Source organism: Apteryx rowi, unplaced genomic scaffold (assembly GCF_003343035.1).
Source record: "Apteryx rowi isolate R43461 unplaced genomic scaffold, aptRow1 scaffold_49, whole genome shotgun sequence".
NCBI classification, from domain to species: domain Eukaryota; kingdom Metazoa; phylum Chordata; class Aves; order Apterygiformes; family Apterygidae; genus Apteryx; species Apteryx rowi.
Window position 1 is genome coordinate 2,059,586 of NW_020450749.1, and position 21,029 is coordinate 2,080,614.

At 38.7% G+C, this 21,029-nt stretch overlaps 1 protein-coding gene across 1 annotated transcript in view; it reads right to left on the reverse strand.

Annotated features, from left to right (window-relative positions):
* Nucleotides 1-21,029, reverse strand: part of KCNQ1 (potassium voltage-gated channel subfamily Q member 1) — a 375,825-nt gene that overhangs the window by 92,806 nt on the left and 261,990 nt on the right. The window contains exons 15-17 of the mRNA XM_026078855.1: nt 18,142-18,236; nt 17,392-17,438; nt 16,292-16,353 (exon numbers count right to left, since the gene is read on the reverse strand). Of these exons, the coding sequence (XP_025934640.1) occupies nt 16,292-16,353; nt 17,392-17,438; nt 18,142-18,236 (204 nt within the window). The remainder of the gene's footprint in view (nt 1-16,291; nt 16,354-17,391; nt 17,439-18,141; nt 18,237-21,029) is intronic.

Genomic DNA, 21,029 nt, shown 5'->3' on the forward strand with positions numbered 1-21,029 from the left:
ACTGTGTCACTATTATGATTTAAAATAGCTGGGCCTCCAAAGTCATAACACTACTGTAGTATAGTACAAGGTGCCTGCAAACGTCTGTAGCAGCAAGCCAACCAATCAACTTATGGACCGGGATGAAAGCACAACTTTGGATTCTGTTCAATGCGTGTATCCCACAGCTTTATTTTGGTACAAAACAAAATCATGATGAAATGAAAGAAAGCCTAAAAGGACGGTGGAAATAAACCAAGTATTTTAAAATAATCCTCATCATTATTTACTATGTAGTGGAAACTCCTTACCTTCAACAAAAAGGGAGATTTTCTACAGTCAAGGAGAAGAAAARGGGGTTCAGCATCCTACAGAGCTTCTTTTCCTTTTAGGTTTGAAGCATTGATAAGAAAGGTTTATCATTCCCCGAGCTCAAGGCTTGCTAGAGGTAAACAATAGACTCTATGTACACAAGCACACATTGCCTTGTCAGACAGAGCCCTCGCCCCCACTTGTATCATTGGATTCTACCTTCTGGAACCCAGAGAATCAGGACAGCACCCAAACAGCTTTTGGATGTGTTCTGACACTTTACCAGGCAATTTTTTTGAAACTGGGGAGGAATTTTTATTTCTTGGCAGCACAGGTGGGTTTTTTTGTTAAACAATTCCCTCCAGGTCAGAAGAAAGGTTGAAGCTGTTACAAGTTCACAGGTGACAGAGTTTTCAGTACAGGTACTGTTCTACAAAGTCTGGTTCCCTGGACCTGAAAGGGGACTAAAGAAATCTTTTGAAGACATTTGGAGAATGTGTTCAGAATTTGTTATCTAGTCCTGCAGAGAGACAATCTCTGGCCCTAGCTCCTTCGGGCTCATACAGGGGAGGGCTATTCCAGCAGCGAGGGAAATTCTCCTTCCCTGGAGACATAGCAGGAAAAGATGACCCCACACTCCATGAGTTACTGCCAGATAACTGCCAGCTGAGCTTACTATTACAATTGCAGCCTAATTAAACCTCATCCTTGACATCTTTCTTACTACATGTCCAGGGTAATACTCAAAGTTCTCAAGCCAAATGGCCAAGTGAACAGAGAAGAAAACTCCTTGTCAGCGGCAAAGGCAGCGTCTTGAGAACTGGCAGTAGTAGTTTATCAGCAAAGCTAGGTATTTAGTAGCACTGAACTTCTGTGTTTATCTCCATTACTCACTCACTTCGTCTTTTCTAAGGATTTAGCATCTCTTTATAACACAGACAGAAACATCTCACACAGTTCGGCTGCAAAGAAGTTGACTCCACATAAGGACATATGGCCAAGACACTTCTGGACAGGAAAAGACCACTTGGACTAACAGGCTGCTCTCTGCCCTTATCTCCACAGCACCTTCAATTTGTCTTAGCTTTCTTAGATCCTGAATCCTACTCTGTAGATCTCAATTTACTCTGAAGAAATCCTTGTACATTTAGGAGATCATCTAAATTACTCAAAATACTCATTTTTATTGTGAACTAAAGATAGACTTCTAAGAGTTTTCTATCAAAAACAATCTGAATTTAAAGTTATCCAGCTTTTTCAAAGGTCTGTTCCTTCCCTAGCAATAATTTCCTCCAAAAGACACAGTGATCAAAATACCACACAAGATTTTTGGAAATAGTACTATTATGTGCAGCAATTACATTTTTCTGGACTTACATTTCATCCAATTTACCTCTAACAATTCATCTTGGTAATCTGATTTCCTTTTTTCTTTTTTTCTCACTGTAATCATACTACAAAAATGGATGAATCAACATTTTTTCTAACAATTTCTGAAGTTCCTTCCTGTTCTTTCGAGTGCTACTAGGTGCCTACTAGTTATTTATCTAACATAGAACATATCTATGTTTTGATTTGTTATTGCTCTATTTACATTGTTTTTATTTTATGTTTAAGAGCCTAGGCATCTATAATACCCCAGTCTTCTGGGCTACGTATTGTTTTACTGTTTGTCAGTCACAACATCCAAATTCCAGCACCACTAGAACCTGAGAGAAGTAAGGAGGCTCATTCAAGGTTATAATACAGACCAGTGCTGGGGAGAAATAGAAGCTAGTTAGAGGAAAAAAATGAACTCAAACTATGGTCAGATTATGGGGGCTGGATTAATTCCACTTCATTACACTGTTTCAGCACTGCAGAGGAGACATAGATCCGAAAGACCTTACCTTCCTCAGTGCACCTCCATGCCTCTTCCTTCTTTTATATTCTGAAGATAAAACAATTTACTTCTCCATAAGCTTTTCTGCAGCACCACTCATCAGTTTAACATCCATTTGCTTCACAGTTATTAATTTGCACAAGCTTCTCTCAGGAAGTGTGTGGGAGTGTATGGATGGGGAACTTAAGTGTGGAAAAACTAAGGTCAAGTGTCTGTTCATGTGGGGTGACCCTGAGAGATCAAATTAAATTTGCACAGGCAATTTCAAATCTTAAAGGGCTTCATTTCCCAGTATAAATCTCATTCCTTGAAGATGCATCTCTTGAATATAATATAAATGTAACAGTCAGTGATTGTTTGAACATTGATTGAACAGTCAGTCTTGTGCACTAATTTAATTATACCTACAGATAGGCCATACAATAAAATCACAGTTGTAAAGTCTGCTGCTTTCCTCATTTTCTCTCACAGCCCTTCCACCGGCAGGGGAAAGGAAAGAAGCCAGTCCTTTAGTCATCAAAATCAAGGAAGCATTTGTAAACAACAGCTATGCATGTGCATTGTGCACAGTCAGGTTTTTATTGTAGCAGCCATCTCAGGACTCAATGACAGATGGCCTGTGCTGTTCACTGATAATAAATATCAAAGGGAGAGGAGAAAAAAAGAAGTTATTTGTTTTGGGCTTAGCACAACATAATATATACCACGTTGAGCTCTCTGGATTTACCACAGCTGCTTGTTACCAAAAAAACCCATCCCAAACCCAACAGAAAGAAGTTCTCATTCTGTTTCAAGTCTGATGTAATGGTCCATATCTCAGCCATAAATGATTTTTCATTGAAATCTTACACCAAGTGCACAGAAAACAAAATAAGGGTGACCTTCTTTGTAGGAATCACGGCCCTTCTGGTTCTCAAGTGTAGCACCATTAACTGAGCCTCTTCCTCCCCTTTCTCTATGCAAATGAAATTACTTCCATTGTCTTTTTTTCTAGCTGCCGTGAGATGCACAGATTCCTTTTCACAGAGATTCAGAGGGCTTGTATTAAAGCCAGCTTTGTCAACCACTATCTTGGAGCAGGCTATGAATGACCCATTCATTCTGATATCATATCAAGTTGGCTACAATCAGAAGCACGCTGCAAAGAAAATTGAACCAGTGCTGCCCAGGCTAAAACCAGATTTGTTTGCAAAGCACCCCTTTGCAAAGTACCATGCCCAAGCTAATAAGCCATGCTTGGATGCAGTGCCACCTAACACAGTATGCTCCGGTCACTTCTGCTACCAAAATCCTGCTAAGAGTTTTGGCAGTGTCTCTGTGGGACAACCTGGTTGATCTCAAAGCTTGGCCAAAACTCCCTAATGCAACAGGAAGCAAATACAGAGGTAGATGGATCAGTGGTTATGGCTCAGTCAATTGGGCAGTGCAGAGTCTCTCTTCTTGAGAAGTAGCAAAAATTATTCTTAAGCATTTCCTTTCTAAGGTGTTCTCCTGTAAAACTCCTCTGGTTGAACCTCTCTATAAGCTTTGGGGTAAGAGAAGAAAGGCTTCTTTCAATTCCCTGATGACTACAGCATGGAATCATGGATATCATTGGTGAAACAACTGGAAAGCTTCCAGAAAACTTCAGCTGTGATGAAGCAAGGACCCCATTTCCATTGAAACTGACGTCTTGAATATATTTTACTCTCTCTCTCTCTCTCTCTCTTTTTTTTAAAATACTTTCTCATTTGGCAAGATTCTCATACATGACCTTGGTCAGCCAAGCCAAGTCAGGGGTCTTTGCTGGCAACATTAACCTGAGTGGCACAACTAATACTCACAGATTCAGCGACCCCATGACAGAGAAGACTGGGAAGCTATGACAACCAGAGACAAAGCACCTTGAAAGAATCTGCACAAAGCTCAAGTTAACAGGAAGAAAACTGCACACGAATGGTGGCTCCAGCATGAAACACTGAAAAAGTTTCCAAGGACAGTCTCTGGACCTACCCAGGCAGGGCAAAGAGCCAATCTATACTCGGATTGGCAGGATCAGAGTATTAAGGGCATACCCACATGTACAAACACACACACATTTGTAAATTTAACTTCTATTTTCAAAAAAATTTTTTTTGGTAGGATAACATTTTAGAGTATTTATATGGCTGTGCACATTTTCAGTTTGGAAACACAATGTATTTATTCACTCTTTGTGCAGGGCTGGACAAAGGACAGTATTTATTAGGTGTAGTATCTGACAAAGCCTTTAGTGCTGTTAATCACACCAGCTTTCTTGATATATTAAGCCTATTAGGACTTAATTAGGTAAAGATGTACATGTTACTAAGTGAATCACCTTCTATCTGTCTAATGGAAACCAAGTGGTGATTTAAGTGGAGTCATCTGTTTAAAAGACAGAGAGAAAGGAACTGAACCAAACCCAAGACCAACAGATGTCATAGAAGGGTCAATGGCTAGCAGTGTTGGATCCAAGACTTTTAAAATAGAAAGTTATAGGAATATTTAAACTCATTTGAATATTTCTCTCTTCTTAAATATGTAAATATAGCATTTAATATCATTTATTTTCTTTTAAATATTACATGTATAATTATTTATATGAAGGACCATTTCTGTGTTATGAAAGCATGTTCACTCCTCTCCACCCCTGGGCTTCTGGGCTACGGAATGATGTTAGGAGATTGATTTCTAGATGATTTAAAATCAACTGTCTGAAATAGTCCCAGTGCATTTATATTGGCTGGGTTGATTTGGCCTATGTGTTTTTATATGCTGTTCTCAAGTACTGGATGTTTTTTAATATTAATGGAATATGATTATGTTGAACATCACACTGGCCAGTATAACTAGGCCAAACTAGAGAGGCTTTTAAACACGGTAACAAAAAGGAGTGCTGATTTGTGGTTAAGGTTCCAGGTACAGTTTAAGCTGAATTTCTGACAGATGCCACCGTGATACCTTGGGCAAGTCACTTCTTGTACCTTAGCTATAAAAGAGGGTAAGCGTATTTTCTTTTTCCCACCCTTTCTCTATTTTGTGTATTTTAGTCTGTAAGAACAACAACTCTCATGCTACAGTGAACATAATGAAGCTACCTCATCAAAGGTCCACCCTGAAGGGAGGCAGCTCCTCAGACTATGATGCCTGTGGCACACAAGAGCAGTCACGTTGCATCAGGTTGGGCTGCTGGCAGCTGATCACTAAAACTAGCCAGGTAGAGCATTTAGAGACAGATCAGTTAATTGGGGACAGAAAGAGAACCTGTGACATGGGTTCAAGGCACCGTTCAAACTCCTGAATCTACTGTGGGACACTTTAAAGAAGTGTAAAAAGTCATTGTGATCATACTCGACCTAATTTTTTTTTTTATAGAAGGAATGCAAATCTTGATTTCCTCATTCAAAGATGAATGTTTTGTCAAAACCCCACTGGTAAGATGCAGGAACAGAGAAAGATTTGAGAAAACCATATTTGCCCTCTTGGTTCCCCCACTTCTAGGGGGGAAATACTTTGACCAGCAGTTCATATTCTGTCGTCTACCTGACTACCCATTTTTCATCCTATCTTCCCTCTGACTCCCATAGCCCAAAATAGGAGTCACAAAGTGAAGGCTGCCTCTCCTGTTTCTCTTCCTACAACTTCAGCAGCACGGGAGCATTTGTGTTTTGAAATTTTTTTGGAGGGGGAGGAGGAAGGGTGATGGAAGGCATGGTCTTTGTGTCTTAGTAAGAGAGGGAGTATACTTTCATTTAGTCTAAAACTTTTCCAACAGCTGAAAAGATTCCTTTCAACTCCAGTGCACTTTTCCTTCCTGATACTTAACTTCAAATGAAAATAAAATATTTTAATTCCAGTGAGATCACTCTAACAGCAGATYTTTGACAAGGAACAACTTCAACTTTGATGCACCTAACTTCAGTGGAGGTTCACCCTACTGTATCAAAACAGAAATTAGCCATTTATCTTAGAAAGCTTTTTGGTTGCTTCTGCCACACACACACGTGAAAGAAAAAGCAGAGATGATGGTCTTACAGCCATTTTTTCCCCCTGAAATCTGAAAGAAAGACAAATAGAAGTCTTCTGTGTAGCACTTTGTGCATGTGTTGCTCACTTAAATCCCTTCTCTGTGATCTGCTCTACAGGGTAGTTACTCCATACAACTGTTCTACATTCTCTCACTGCATATTCACTGTGCATTTCCATTCCACACCAAATGTAAACAGTCTGCGCACAAGAACGATATAGGCCGAGTTTCAAATCTTGCTTTCATCATGGATTTACCTTTGAAATGCCAGACAAAACAGGCTTTATGTGGTTTAATCAAAGATCGAGTCATCTCAATTTGCAGACCTCACGTCCACTTGCATACCTGCTTGCATACAAACAAAACAGCTTGATCTCAAGAACAGCAACTGATCTGAAGACTGTCTAACRGATTACTTAATCAACTGATAAAGCCTTATTTCATTCTTCAATTTTTTTTTTCTAAATGCCTAGATTTTATAGAATATATGGCATGTTACCTAAAATTCCTCCAGGATTTCTGCTCTTAGTAAGCAAGTAGATAGTTATGTAGATAACATGCATGCAACTATTGCCAACATTAAGAATTCAAGAGTCATTATTCAGGTCCCAAACAGTGAAGAAATCAATGAGATTAAAAAAAAAATACAACCCTTTGTAGGTGTTTGTAAAAGTTTACCTTCTGCTTTCAGCATCACACTTCCTGACTATCACCTGCAGTCAGAAGTGTTGGAAATTTTAAGTAAAATCACGAGCAACTTACTTAAACAGGAAGTCTCTTCTCTACTAAGATTTCATTTTTGCCTTTTTGTTTTTAATAAAATACTGAAAGAGGTAATCACAGATGACTGACTGATGATGCATGCGGCTGAGTAACCAGATCTTAATTAGTCATTGCTTGTGAGATCAACTATGGCAACTGTGTGCTAACTTGAACTACCTTCAATTGCTCTTCTCCAGAGTAGTTAAAGTTTAATACTCTGTCTTGCTTTACTTTATCTTCCAGGGCTGCAAGAGTGTACATGCTCAATTCCTGCAAGAAAGGTGAGGAACTATCACCCATTAAGCTGCAGTAACCTCACTGCCTGAGACTATCTATTTATGTTCAGATGCTAGATGTGTTTTTTGATATAATTCCATTTCCTGTGATCCAAGAGTGGATACTTCGGAAACAGACCACAAAATATCATGATAGCTTGTAACACTGCTCTGTAGGCCAGATGTAGCTATGTCAAAGCCACTGTGTCTGCATAATCTCCTACAGCTTGTACAGTACTTAACACAGAGTACATTGAACAATTTTAACAATGTATAAGAATAAACATGAATGCAAAAGTTGATTTTTCTTGTTTGTGCTGTAAGATCTAATGATCTTCAAACAGGTAAAATGTGTGCTGACAAATGGAGAGACCTGCAAGTGAGGCCTATCCCAAAGATCTTAGCGTCTTCAAGACACAGTGCTGCAAAAAGTTACATTAGTGTCCTCTGGACAGGCCTAATGGTCTGTGTGTCCGGACTTCCTAAACAAATCAGGCCCATGATACTATACAGAAACCTTCGGCCGCCTGGGTTGAACGAGTGACCAAATGCAGCCTACTGCAGTAGCAAGCAACTGTGCTTAACAACCTCATACAAAAAGAACCAAACCAAATCAGACCAAAGACACTCTCCTCCACTTGTCTTGTCTCTGGTACAAGGATTGTAGCAGACTTTTAAGAAAAAGAGTTTAAGAAAGTGCGTATACATAAAATCACATTTTTCCTTGTTTACGAACTTATCACTGACAACTGTTTAAAGTACTTGCTAAACTGGAGTTTTATCTAGACATCTTGTTTAATAGTCCTTAGGTGAGCCTTTCTCCATGACTTTGCCTAATCTCTCTCAATTTGTTTATACTCTGGCTACCACAGCTTCTTGCGGCAATGAATCCTAACATTAGTTATTTTTTGTTTTCATTTTTAACTTTTGTATCTGATGACTTTGTTTCACTGTAGCTGGGGAGATGAGTGACACAAAACACTGGAAATGGAATTCTGCAGTTTTTCTGTGTTTGCCCACTGTAATATTATCATCTTGGTAGTGAGAAATGCTATTAAAATTTTAAGACTGCTTAATAATCTAGATTGATGAAGGATGTGCCTAGTTTTAGTCCAATTTATAGAAAATGGGCATCCTCCATCACAGAGTCCAGCATCAAATTGCTTCCGTATGCTTGTACTACAGCATCTGGAAAAAGACTAAGGATTAAATTAACAGGGATACTTAATCTTCCATATGCCCTCCTTAATAATCCTCCCCATCCCTCAGGCTATCACTTGTGCATTGTTACAAGTACTATGTGCAAGGTTAGTAATTACTTCATGGTGGGTTTTTTTGATTTTTATTGATTTTGTGTATCTTTTAAAATTCCCAAAGCCGTCTTTTCCAATTTATGAATCACTGAAGGTTCTAACCATGGTTTCCATCGCTGACCAGAAAGTCAGAAGATGGTGTCAGTCTTGTAACATCAAATTTTCAGCATCATTATTCAATTAAAAATAAAGCCAAAATTTCTCTCTCCACTGCATACCAATGTGAAAGAATGCTATCATCAGTCAAGCCCTCTTTGGAAGTTTGTCTTTTCAGCATGCATTAATTCTTATGTTACACCAGGAAGCGCAGAAACTGTTTCCACAGACTACAGAATGCCATAAAGAATAGAAGAAGAAAAAAAAGAAAGAAAAAGAAAAAGGCACTAAGGAGTGATCATATGTTAAATAAGGCAGATATTTAAAAGAAAATTGGAAGCTCAACCACACAGTAAAAATTCTTTTTAGGTTAAAAAGTGGTCAACATGAAAACTAGTATTTGTAAACCCAGAAAGAAGTAGTTGGAATAACACTTTTCTAATTAAAATGAAAAATTACTTTCTCTTAGGGTTGTGAATTTTTCCAAAGGAACAACATTTTAAAAATTATGACCATTTGCAAAGTATATGTGAGAACAGGAAGAATTAGAACCCAGTTATCAACTAATATCCCAACCTGAAAAGCACTGCTGCATAGAGCCCTTCCCAGGACATTTCCATTAGGCTTGCACTATGTGTTGTTCCACAGACTCAGAGGACAGGGATCCCAACCACACAGGAATATAAGCAAGTCAGTATGAAATACACAGCAAAATAGAGGAATTAAGCTACAGTATCAATAATCTTATTCAGTTTGCATACAGATATGTCAAGAGCTGCTTGGCTGATCTAAATTAGGAGGAAGAATGACTCAAAGACCAGCAATATGAGTAGCATTCATTTCTTCTAAAACTCCTTCCTCTCTCTGGCTACTTACTACACACTGCAGCCTTTTCATATACTGATATTATAGCCAGAGACAGAGCATCCAGTAACGAGACACACATACGTACAGGCTCGTACCTCCACTTATAATGACAGAAAGGCTGTGAGACAAGTAATGCATCCATGTTACAAAGCAAAGTTGTATCACATTAGCCAAAAGAAAAAATCCTCTCAAAAGCATACAGCTGTGATAAAGCTTAGTGCTTCTGCCTGCTCTGATCAAGTAAGGCTGGAATGTTGGACCATCGTGACTACATTATGTTTTGATTAAAAGGCTGGCTTCAAAGCCTACGAAGTCAAAGGAAAGACTCATCAACTTTAATGGGCTCTGGAGCAGGTCCTAAATCTCTCTGCATTGGTTGTACTGGGAATTCTTTATTAGAAATGGCATGATTACAATTTAACTTGTGGTACAATAAAATATCAGATTTAATAACAGAGGAATTATATGCAAGGATAGCAGAAACTGAATAGAGCAAACTGACCAAATGGATAAACCTCCTAATCCTCCTTAGGACAAACCTCCTAAGCAAGATACCAAAATACAATTCGTGCCAATTAAAAAAAAAAAAAAAGGTTAAAAAAAGTTTGAAAAAGTCACATGAGTTTGTTGTTCTGTTCTCAAGGTGAGGAAAAAGTTATGTTCTTCAGACAAACGCATGAGCAGACAGAGGACGAGGGGTTGGGGGAGGGATGTTAACAGTTAATTGCATTTCAGCATTTAAACTTCTACCTAGTCACACTAATGAAGAATGGAACATCCTTAAGCTACAAAAATACCCACGTATGTGCATCAGCCCAAAGTGTTTGCAAGCTGGCATTTCACCTGTCTTTAAGAAGTAAAGGCTGCTAGGACAAAATCTTGCTGCTACTGATTAGGATATAATGGCATCACAAAATAGGGTAGGACAACAAGTGAGGGAAACAACTACATTAAATTTTAACCTCTCTAAAGTTTATGTATGCAAACCATAATAATTGGAGCTCAGATTCAACAAAGATTGTGGGTCATACCCTTAGTACTGGAATAGTAATAAGCAGTTAACCCTTCAATTTTATTATTCATTTAAAGAGGGAATAAGGCCCTCATTTTTATTTGTATGGAAATGCACATCCTGAATACTTGTTTGTAACCTATACAACCAAATACTTGCAGATTACATAGATTTCAAACGAAATTCCTCTAAAATACACAATGTGAAAAGTTCATATATTTTTGAGCAAATCAGCAGCAGTAAAATTAGATATAAAACCTTTTGCAATGGGGAACTATTAGTTGATGGAAACCAAATAGCAATAGCAAGCAAGAGCAAGAACAGTGAAAGTCACTAACTGGACCTAGACATACCACTGACCACTCAGTTCAGCCAGCCTATATTTAACAGGGTTCTAGGCAAACTGGTTTCTAATACCAGTATGGATAGTGTCAATATTTTGGTGCAACTACTGCAGAAAATGATTTAGCCAGAAGAAAACGTGATACCACTTATGTAAATGTTGCAAAACATGTCTCCATCTTTTTTGAAAGCCACCCACCACAGATAAAGCCTTTGAGCTTTTCTCTCCTTTAAAGTTTCATACGTGGCAATCAGTGAAAAATATATCACACATATATCATATACTTACAGTTTTACTGAGTGTGGGATCTATACATTTATCAAAGACATTGTAGGTGGAAGACAAAACCAATTACCATAACCAGAAGTTGAAAGAACAACTGCATACTTGCCCAAACAAGAGGGTTCCCTTCAGACTTTGCTTTTCAAGAGCTACCCTGATTGCCAGTAGGTAACTCAAGAAGCACAGTAGAATCTATTTTAGGGTAGAAGTTTTTACATGATTTTTTAAAATTGATTTAGAAAGTGGTCCAAACTGCTTATAAACTAAATATAAAAAAGTTAAACAATTCCCTGTTCAGTGCTGCACAGCATGCTTGAATTTCTGCATTTTGTTCTTTGGTACTAGTCAGAATACAAGGGATCATATTGTCAAATGTGAGTGTGCAAAATGTGCGAATACTTGGAATGAATATTGTTTTGGAGAATTGTTAGGCTTACATTAAAGGGTGTCATATGTCTCACTACTATGCAACTTCTGTATAAACAGAGAAATTTCCAGTTAAATCTCTACATATTCAAATTTAGCAGTAGATAATATTACTCCTAATGTTCCATATAATTGAAAAAGATTATTATAAGATGTTAGTGGTGACCTTGCTAATACTAATATTTATACTTCACTTAATTACTGTCAGGTACAGCATAGGTCTGAGTACACAGAGGGGGCACCCAGAAAATTGCTTTGGATTGCCATAACTGTTCTTAAAAGGCAAATTTTTTAAAGTGTCCAAATAGTTGTGGAAGGGTATGTCCTATTTTAAAATGACTTAATGGAGAATACAGCATGATTTCTACTGCAAAAAATGTTTTTTTGTTTTAATTTTTCTGTAAATCTGGATACTCTGCTGYGGGGTGACGCAGGCAGGACTGTTGCTGACAAGCGTGGGAGCCTGATACGTACGCACAGAGTTTCAGAGCCCAGGAACTGCCCAGTTTTGCCCTCCCTGTATATTCCAGATGACTTGCTACAATGCCCATTTTTAAGACTGAATTATCGAAGGGAAGCCAAGCAACAAGCTCATGTGATGACCAGAAAAGTACAAGCTGGGCCTGTTATGCCTAAATTAATGATTGGCAAATGGTTGAATAAGAACAGATTAATTTTTATCTTGACTATAATGATAACCTTTTAGACTAAATTAGAGTATTGAAAAGAAAAGAGGAGATGTACCAAACAGAAGTCCTCAAGTGCAAAGCGGACTTGTTCCTGGATCAAGCTCCCGAGCACACCCTGTATTAAACCACTGGCATGCAGCGCGCTCTGCGTATGGATTAACAGGGGGGTGCACACACACAGCTGTGCATATTTGGGAAACTGTTTTTGATTTTCATTTTGGTAGCAAGCCAGCAGTGGCCAGGTTTCTTGAGGGTAACTTGAACAGTCATTCACAGATGTTTCAGGATAAAAAGAAAAAAGGCTGGTCACCGCAAATAAATTGATTTGTTGCTGTAATCCCGCTCAACCGCATTCTCCGAGGGACCAGCTCGGCTTATCTACGTGCACTAACTCGGGCAATTGCTACTTTGCAGGGTTTATGAGCCCAGTCTGGGCACTGCACTAACGCAGTTACATGCCTTCTGGACCAGAGCTGGCGAGCGGCCAGACAGATCGGGGCGCAGGCAGGATGAGTATGCAGCTGCCTGCACTCAGCCATGGCAATACCCCTCCAAAGGGACATAACATTTGGTACTCTCAGCTTTATAAGCAACAGAGAACAATGGCAAAGTCAAAATCTATTGTGATTACCTATTGGATTGTGATTCTTTTTAGTAAGGCATGTCAGGTTGTGCAGTTTCTAGTTACGCTTACAAAACCATCTTTTCAATTGCTTGCTAAAATGAAAGAATTGTGCAGGAAGGGTTTTTTGCTCCTGCAACCTTAATTCATCCCCCTGGCATTTGTATATTAGAAAACAATCTTTAATTACATTATCACAAACTATATATATTACAAGATCAATGTTTCACTCCATGCACAAGATGAATGATTAGTGCCATATATAGGTACATTAACAGGATTCTGGTTTTCCCCCCAAAAAACAAATTAAAGAATATTTTACTAGTGGTACAACTTCATTCCTGCTTCAGGGGGGCAAAGAAGGGATTTTTATTGTACAAATGGAAGTGCTTTTCAGCTGCAAGATGCCCTCCTGCAAATAAAAATGTTCCTAAGTTTAAAAGAAGAAAAAAATATTTTCTGCTGATTTCAGTGCTGGGAAATTCAGAATTGTGCCATAAAGCGCCATAATTCCTGTCACTACAATGGTATTTGACTTTAGCATTTTGTTTAATAAATTTCCCTCCCGTGTACTGCCAGCAACACACATGCCTCTATTACAAGTATAAAAGCTTTGCAAGAGTGACGTGGTGTCTCAGAAATATGATCATATACACCTCAAGACAGAAGTAGCTTCATTTGTAAAAGCTTCGGGAGTCAAAATCCAGCTCCCCAGAAGCCCACAGGAATCCTGCCACGGGCTTAAAGCGAAGTGGGATTCTGCCTCTGTGATGGGCAAGCAAGGGGTCCTGTGCTAACAGCGCACATACCCATAAGCAGAAGCACTGAAAAGTTTCAAAAATGAAGGTTCAGGTTTTCTCCTCTGACTTTCTGCTGACCCAAAGTGTTTCAAGACTAAACAGCAAAACAACCCAGGAAAACCTTCTGGCAGAAACAATTTGCATTTGTGCTCAGCAATGAGAAATGGCTCATCTACCACCTCTTACTCTTAGTGAAGCCCAGAAAAAAAGAGCGAGGCTCGAACTAGCTCCGCTGGGGTGGCGTCCGGTCCCGCAGTCCCGCTGCCGCCTGGAGAGCAGCTTGCGGCTGTGGAGCCATCCGGAGATCTAGAAAGGTTTAACCCAGACGTTCTGACAGCTGTACCCCAACCAACCTCCCGCTGCAACACACATGCTCATGACCACTGACAAAGACCTACTAGAAAAATTTAGCGTATTCATGCCGCATAGGAAGGAACACATAATTTCCTCCTCGCTGCAGTATGAGTATTCAAATAATTTTGGAAGGCTATAACTCATTTTAAAATGACTTAATGGAGACTTTTCAAATGCACAAGAGGTGGTTAGACACCAGTTAGCACCAGCCTGCACCACTTAAAATCTCTGTTTCAGAAGTCCAGGATTAATTCAAAACTAAAGGAGCATAGCTAAGCATTTAAACTGATGCCCATATCCTTAATACAGTATTCAGCTCAGCAAGGATTGCATTGTGCACTGAAAGCACTCCATGTAGCATATACTTGAGAGAAAAAAGGAGGCCAATCTCAGAGATCAAGAATACAGAAACCTAACTTTGGCCATCATCTGCAGCAAAAATGTGATTTCACCATTGTCAGTGTGTTGTCATGAATACCACTGTTTGCCTAGTCCAACTGAAATTCTCTATTTTTAGCCTTTCAGCTACTTTCAGATAAAATTCCTGCAGATAGGACTAGCTGTATAGGTCAGATAACACACAACTCTGAAACCACAGATGACCTCATGCAACTACAAAGAAAGAAGGGCCTGTTACTTTAAACAAGGCTAAAATTTAACCCAGCTATACTAAAATGGAACAAGGAGTGTTTTACAGTCCCATTACAAGACATAAAACAACAGTCACTATAAATTCATGGTGTACTTATTTGTAAGGATGTAACAGGAGTAATTAATAACCCCAAAGTAGATTATCTCTGAGCCAGAACACCACCAAAGCTTTTTCAGGTTCATTGGAGATTTTACAAACAGCCCTGAGAATCTATTTTAGCTGTCATTTGAGACTTATTTGTCCAAAAAGAAAAGTCATTGTTCTTTGTCAGCACTCACCAGATATTTTGTCATGTTCCACACTTTTAGTTGACATTAAGGAGATAAAATTAAAAAAAAACATAAGCCAAACTTGCTAGAAAGAGCTCCCATTTGCAAGAATATTTACCAGCCACAGATCTCAGTGAGCGCTGCGCAGCGATGCCTCTTCGGGCAAAATGCACTAGACTTTTCTGTTTTCTGCTCGACTCCTCATAAGTGTCACCCTACACAGCCTGAAAGGTACCTGCTCCCTTTAAAGCGCCATTTACTGCCAATAGATAGAAGCATAGTTCTGAGCACTATCTTTCAAGTTTATCTTACGTATTCGTATTAAGGAGAAATGTGTAAGGAACAGGTATGTCACGGACGAATTGAGAAGTTAGGGGGTGCAGTCTGCATCCATTTGGATGCCTTGCCCGTGCATTTCGGTTTGCAGAACAGGGTTGGGTATTTCTTGAGAACAAATCCTTGTGCAAGGCTACCACATACAAGGCTTCCACTTGTGGAAAAAACACTATGAAAGCTACTTTCCTCAATACTTCAAAAACTGTGACAGTTCACTACCAAATTAACAGATTGGACACATGAGTGAAAACAACTGTAAGAGTAAAGAAATTCTTTACCCCTCCCCAACCACCACCATCAAATCACTGTGAGAGATGATCATAAATGATCCAACCCTTTTCTCTTGACTCTCCCTCTCTCCTTAACACCAACATACGCAAACCTATATTTTTTGATAATGACATAGCCTCTGCCTGTCATCTAATTTTTCAAGCACAGCTAGCATTGAAATAAAGGGTTACAACACACTTAACTGTTAATTTGCAATTATAGAACAAGTTTGCTTTTTTCTGGCTTCATGTCACTTGAAAAGAAAAACTTCATTTGTCATAAAGACTGAAAACCAGGACAGAGCAAGATTTGCTCCTGTTCCCTCTAAGGAATTGTAGGTGGAGTTACGGAAACGACTGAACAATGATCAAAGGGAAATCCTGGGACTGTGATACACTGAAGTATTAAAGGAATAGAGTCTTTTATCTATTGTGGAGGAAGGAAGTAGAGCACTGAGACGTGTAATATATACAATTAGAAATCAAAACCCAAGTGAGTACCAAGAGAGACCGAAATCAATTAAAGTCTTGTTTTTTCATATTCTGTTAAAATGACAACAAAGAACCAAAAAATGCAATCCACAACAAAAATTACACTCCATCACTTGGAAGAACCAGGCGTCCAACTCTGTTTTAAGCTGTATTTTTCCCCACATCCTATGAAACGAGCACTGTTCAGGAACATACCAGGTCCTCACTCACGGCCAGCCTAACTGAAGCCTACCTTGTCTTCCACTCTGTTCAACCTGGCACCAACCGTGTTATTCCCTCGGTCTTTGCTTTTTTCTGTGGAACAAGAAACATTTGCAAATTAATATATGGTGTTATAACAAAATAGCAGTAAGCCACAACAGGGTGTGTTTAACAAGCCCACCAACGCAGTGTAACTGAACACCTTTGCCAGGCTGGTAGTTTTATTTCTTAAAAGCAGCTTTTTGTTTCTTTTTATAGCGTTAGCCAAAGCCATGGCTTTTAATAGCCTTTAGGTTTAAGGCACTTTCAGCCTTAATTTTATGCTTTAACCTGGGAGGACAAAACTGTTCCCAGTTTAGTTAACATTTTAATTGCAGTTTAAAAACAATCTGGCGCTGTGCAAAAGGCTCTACAGCCAACCTGAACAATGTGCTTGTATAATGTTTTATCTTTTTTTCTTATAAATTATATAGAAACTGAAGTCTGAAATGACATTAACAGAGTTTTGAATAGTCAGTCTTGTTTCAAATCGAAATTAGTTCTTTGTGCCCCTTTTACAGTTTCTTTTCAAAGGTATCACTGCTCTGTGTGAATATTACTGATTTCATAGGAACTCTGCAACCATAACATGCCATTTTACTGAAAAAATATTGAGTCTCAGAGAGATTAGAGCCAATATTTTGAAAACTGAAAGTAGGTACTTAAAATATGTAAATAAAAATAGCCCTATTTTAAAGGTGTTGGTGGCTAAATATTAGTATAGATGCCTAAACTTCAGACCACAACAGGTTGGCAATGTTTAAAATTTGGCAACAAAATAAAAAGTTTTTTACAAGTATTTTTCACTAATTATATCTTAATCAGATTAACTTTAGACACATCCCTTATATTCAGTTTTGAGATCCATGCTTCCAGTCTTACTGAATCTAGAATGATGATTAAAACAGACATAGAGGTAAAGAATATTAGTTCCATCACTATGGAGGCTGCCATGGAAAACTCCACTTTATTGCATGACTGTGCAAGGAAAAGGAGGGGGAGTCTGTTTAGCAGGTATTCATTCTGCTCTCCATCACCTTACTATTTTGTATTTGCAGTAGAGTTATAGCAGTAGGGCTTATATTAATTTACCTGAGACAGAGATAAAAAGAGATGGCTTCCCTATAGATTGATCCAACCTGTAAATAAACAAAAAGAGAAAGAAAAAAAAGAATCATTGTTAGCTTTTATCAGCCTGAAATAGTATCTTCACTTTCTCTAGCTGGTAGCGGGAGGTCACTTCACAAACAAGTGAAGTTCAAGTAGTTCTGCTTAGCAGTCTAAGTGAAACAGTGACTTTGGACTAAGAATGGCAGGAAATTAAAAAATAATAACAAAAAAGCATTAGCTTTGTATTGGTCTTTAGGTTAACGACTGTAGAAGGTTTACAGTGACCGCTGCTTTTCCACATGAACAGCATTGCTTCCTCCCTTCCTTGTTCTACCCCTGCTGACTTGTCTCACCCACCTGCTCTCTCTCAGTTTACGCATGGAGCGTGATGCTACCAGAGCAGGCAATGGTACTTCACTGTTTGTGTACAGCACCTACCATAAAGAGATGATGGTCTATAGTCAAACTAGCAGGCAATAAGGCAATACAAATAAGTGTAATGAAAACAGTAGGTCCTGATCATCAGAAGTTTAAGACCTCTTCCTTTTCCTTCCTCCCTGAACAGAAACCTTTACTTCAATACCATATTTAAATTCAGCAACTTTGCACAGCGCCACCACTACACCACTTGTAACCCTGTCAGTTTTTGATCCCCAGCCTTAATCGTTGTCTTTTTACGAASTTCCATCTGCTGATGCTGACAGATGTGGACACTGAACTTTATTGTCGTACCTCCTCTGTAACTCCTTGATTCGCACCATCAGGTTGAGATGACCCTGAGAATACTGTTCAATAACATCTCGGACATCATAAGGCTTTCTAGCTTGCTGTAAAACAAAAACCAAAAACATGCCAGTAAGCCACAAGAATATACCAAGGAGCTATGCTAATACTTTTTTTTTTCAAGAGTAAATGGTAAGTTCTTTTTAATCTGTTTAAACAATAGAAACACAATATGAACCTTTGAAATATTTTGATTGTTGTCATGATCGTACATTTATTGTGGAATAATTATGATGGTCCTGATTTGATTCTCCCTTTTTTTTCCACATGTCTACCACATGCTTTTCAAGAGATTATCAACAGAATTTGAGGCCAAAAAAAGTATATCTGGCACTTCTCTCAGAAGTTTGTGGTCATTCTAGTTTCTTCTGGAAATAAGTTTTGTACTCATGGGCTACTGGCCAGGAAAGAGCTGTATTTTGCATGCACAAGCCTTTATTCTGAGTCAGCAACAAGGCCAGAGTTTTCAGATCAGCTCTTAATATGAGAAGCTTAAACTAGAGTCCTGGTTGAAGCTGCATGATTGATTTCCTTTTCCAGAAAGACTGGATCCACTTTCAAATCTACTGGGAAACTCTGGGAAAATATTAGTGTAAGAAACGACCGGGGAGAAAGTCCTATGTCTGTAATTTGCATTTCATAAACGAAATACTTGCAAACTCTTGGATCAAAAAAAAAGTATCTCTTCTTAGAAAAGAAGTATTTTATAACTGATAAAGTTTAGCTAGAACTAATCACCTTTTACCCTGAAGGTTTCAGAGGGAATGTCTCATGGCAAGTTGTACAAAATATTGTTTTGTTCACTCAACATCTATATTTTGCATTACAGAGCCTACTTTGCAGTCGTCTTGAATGGGTCATGAATGCAAGTTTCCTATATTTAACTGCATTATCTATGAGACATATGTGCCTATTATTATTGTTGTTGTGCACATACCTAGAGTTGGTTGACACAAGAAGACATAGAAAGGGGGAGGAAATGGCTCTCTGGTTCTATCATTTCTGGAGTTTCAGATGTGATTTGCGAGACTCAGGTTTGAGTTACACTCAGCTTTTCTCTCACACTTTAGCAGAGTGCCCTAACCACGAGGCTACTGACTACTTCAGAGAAGGTGGTCCTCAATTCCTCTTAGTTGGGTTGCAATTATGGCAGACATTTGTATAATTCACCTGACCATGTATTACGAGTGCCATGGACAAAACCAACTATATTTAAGAATATTTCCAAAATATGCTGAAATATATTATAGGCACTAAAAAAAGGTCCCAAATGCAGATAACAAGAACATATAACACCAAGAGACATAAATACTCTAGGCCAGATTTTGAAAAGGGTTTAGGTGCCAGAGTATACAGTTGGGCTGTATGTAGGCCAAATGGCTGGGCACTCTTTCCAAAGTACAGCTAATGAGATTTTCAAAAATGCCTTAGTAGATTGGCTGCCTATCTGTAACTTTAGCCACCTAAATGCCTTTGAAAAATCTCATTCCATGAGCTCAGAATTACTTCATTTGGATAGAGGAAAATGTAAACTCATGTATATTCAGCACTTTCTAAAACTAAGAAAAATATATTTATATTCATAAAAATTCCTTCATCTGTAAAGCCTGTGAGCTTGGGAACCGCCAGGTTCTAGCGCAATGTCTTCCAGAGAGAAGCTGTAATGGCTGAGCTACCAAATTCTTTCTATACTGGGATTTGAGAAAGTATAATATTTTGGGAGAAGGCTTAAATCCCACATTTTGCAGGAAGAGGAGGAGGGAAAATTGCTCTTCCAGGTTAATGTTTTTTAAACAATAGGTGCTAACAATTGCTGCAGGGCCACAGAATGCCAGCATGAAACCCAGGGGAAAGGATTAGCGGGCAGGGAAGAAGAGCAAAAGTTGAGAACAAATTCACACAATGCTCTGATTTATTACATAGGTAGATCAACACGTACAGAAGAGGTGACACCCTAAGGGTACATTCATTTCTTCATTACTTTTTTGGGTGCTCTGGCTGCCATCTTTCCACAGATTCTTGTTTTCAGGATTTATTCCAAGTTTCTGAACCCCTGTTCAGTTTTACACAGTTGCCATTTGGCTGTGCTCATTTCAAAAGCCACGCTGATTCCAGTTTCAGTAACTCAGCAGAGTGAGTGCTTTTAGTCTGAAGAGGCAGGCAACAACATTATCTTGTTAGGTGGGTTCATTTGGCCTGGATTTATTTAAAACATTAGTTCTCCCATATAACAAGTCAGACAAATCTCATTTTCAAGCTTGTTTGCCATGTAACATTTGCTATTCAACTACACACAGCCCTTTAGTGCTTACCCAAAAGTGAGAATTAAATCAATGTGATATCCCTGCAATCTGGCAACACTGGCATAGTCAGATCTTTGAATGAGTACAAATTTAAACTGCATCTACTTTCAGAGTTTGGATCAAATCCATTACTGAAGATAAACCTATGTGGATCTTGCAATCTACAGTACAATCAGAAGCTAATAAAGCAAATAAAATAAATTTGGTCATGGTAACCTGTAAAGTATTAATACTCAGAGATGTTGGAGAAATGCTTATAGTAAGTGCATTTAAAGCATTTCTTCCAAAAATCATCACGCTTTCAGAAACCATACTCATCACCTGGTTTCGCACTTCTGTAAGCCAATTTGCATTCAGAGAGAATGAATCACAGAATCACAGAATCGCTGAGGTTGGAAGGGACCTCTGGAGATCATCTAGTCCAACCCCCCTGCTCAAGCAGGGTCACCTAGAGCACATTGCACAGGATTGCATCCAGGCGCGTTTTGAATATCTCCAGAGAAGGAGACTCCACMACCTCTCTGGGCAACCTGT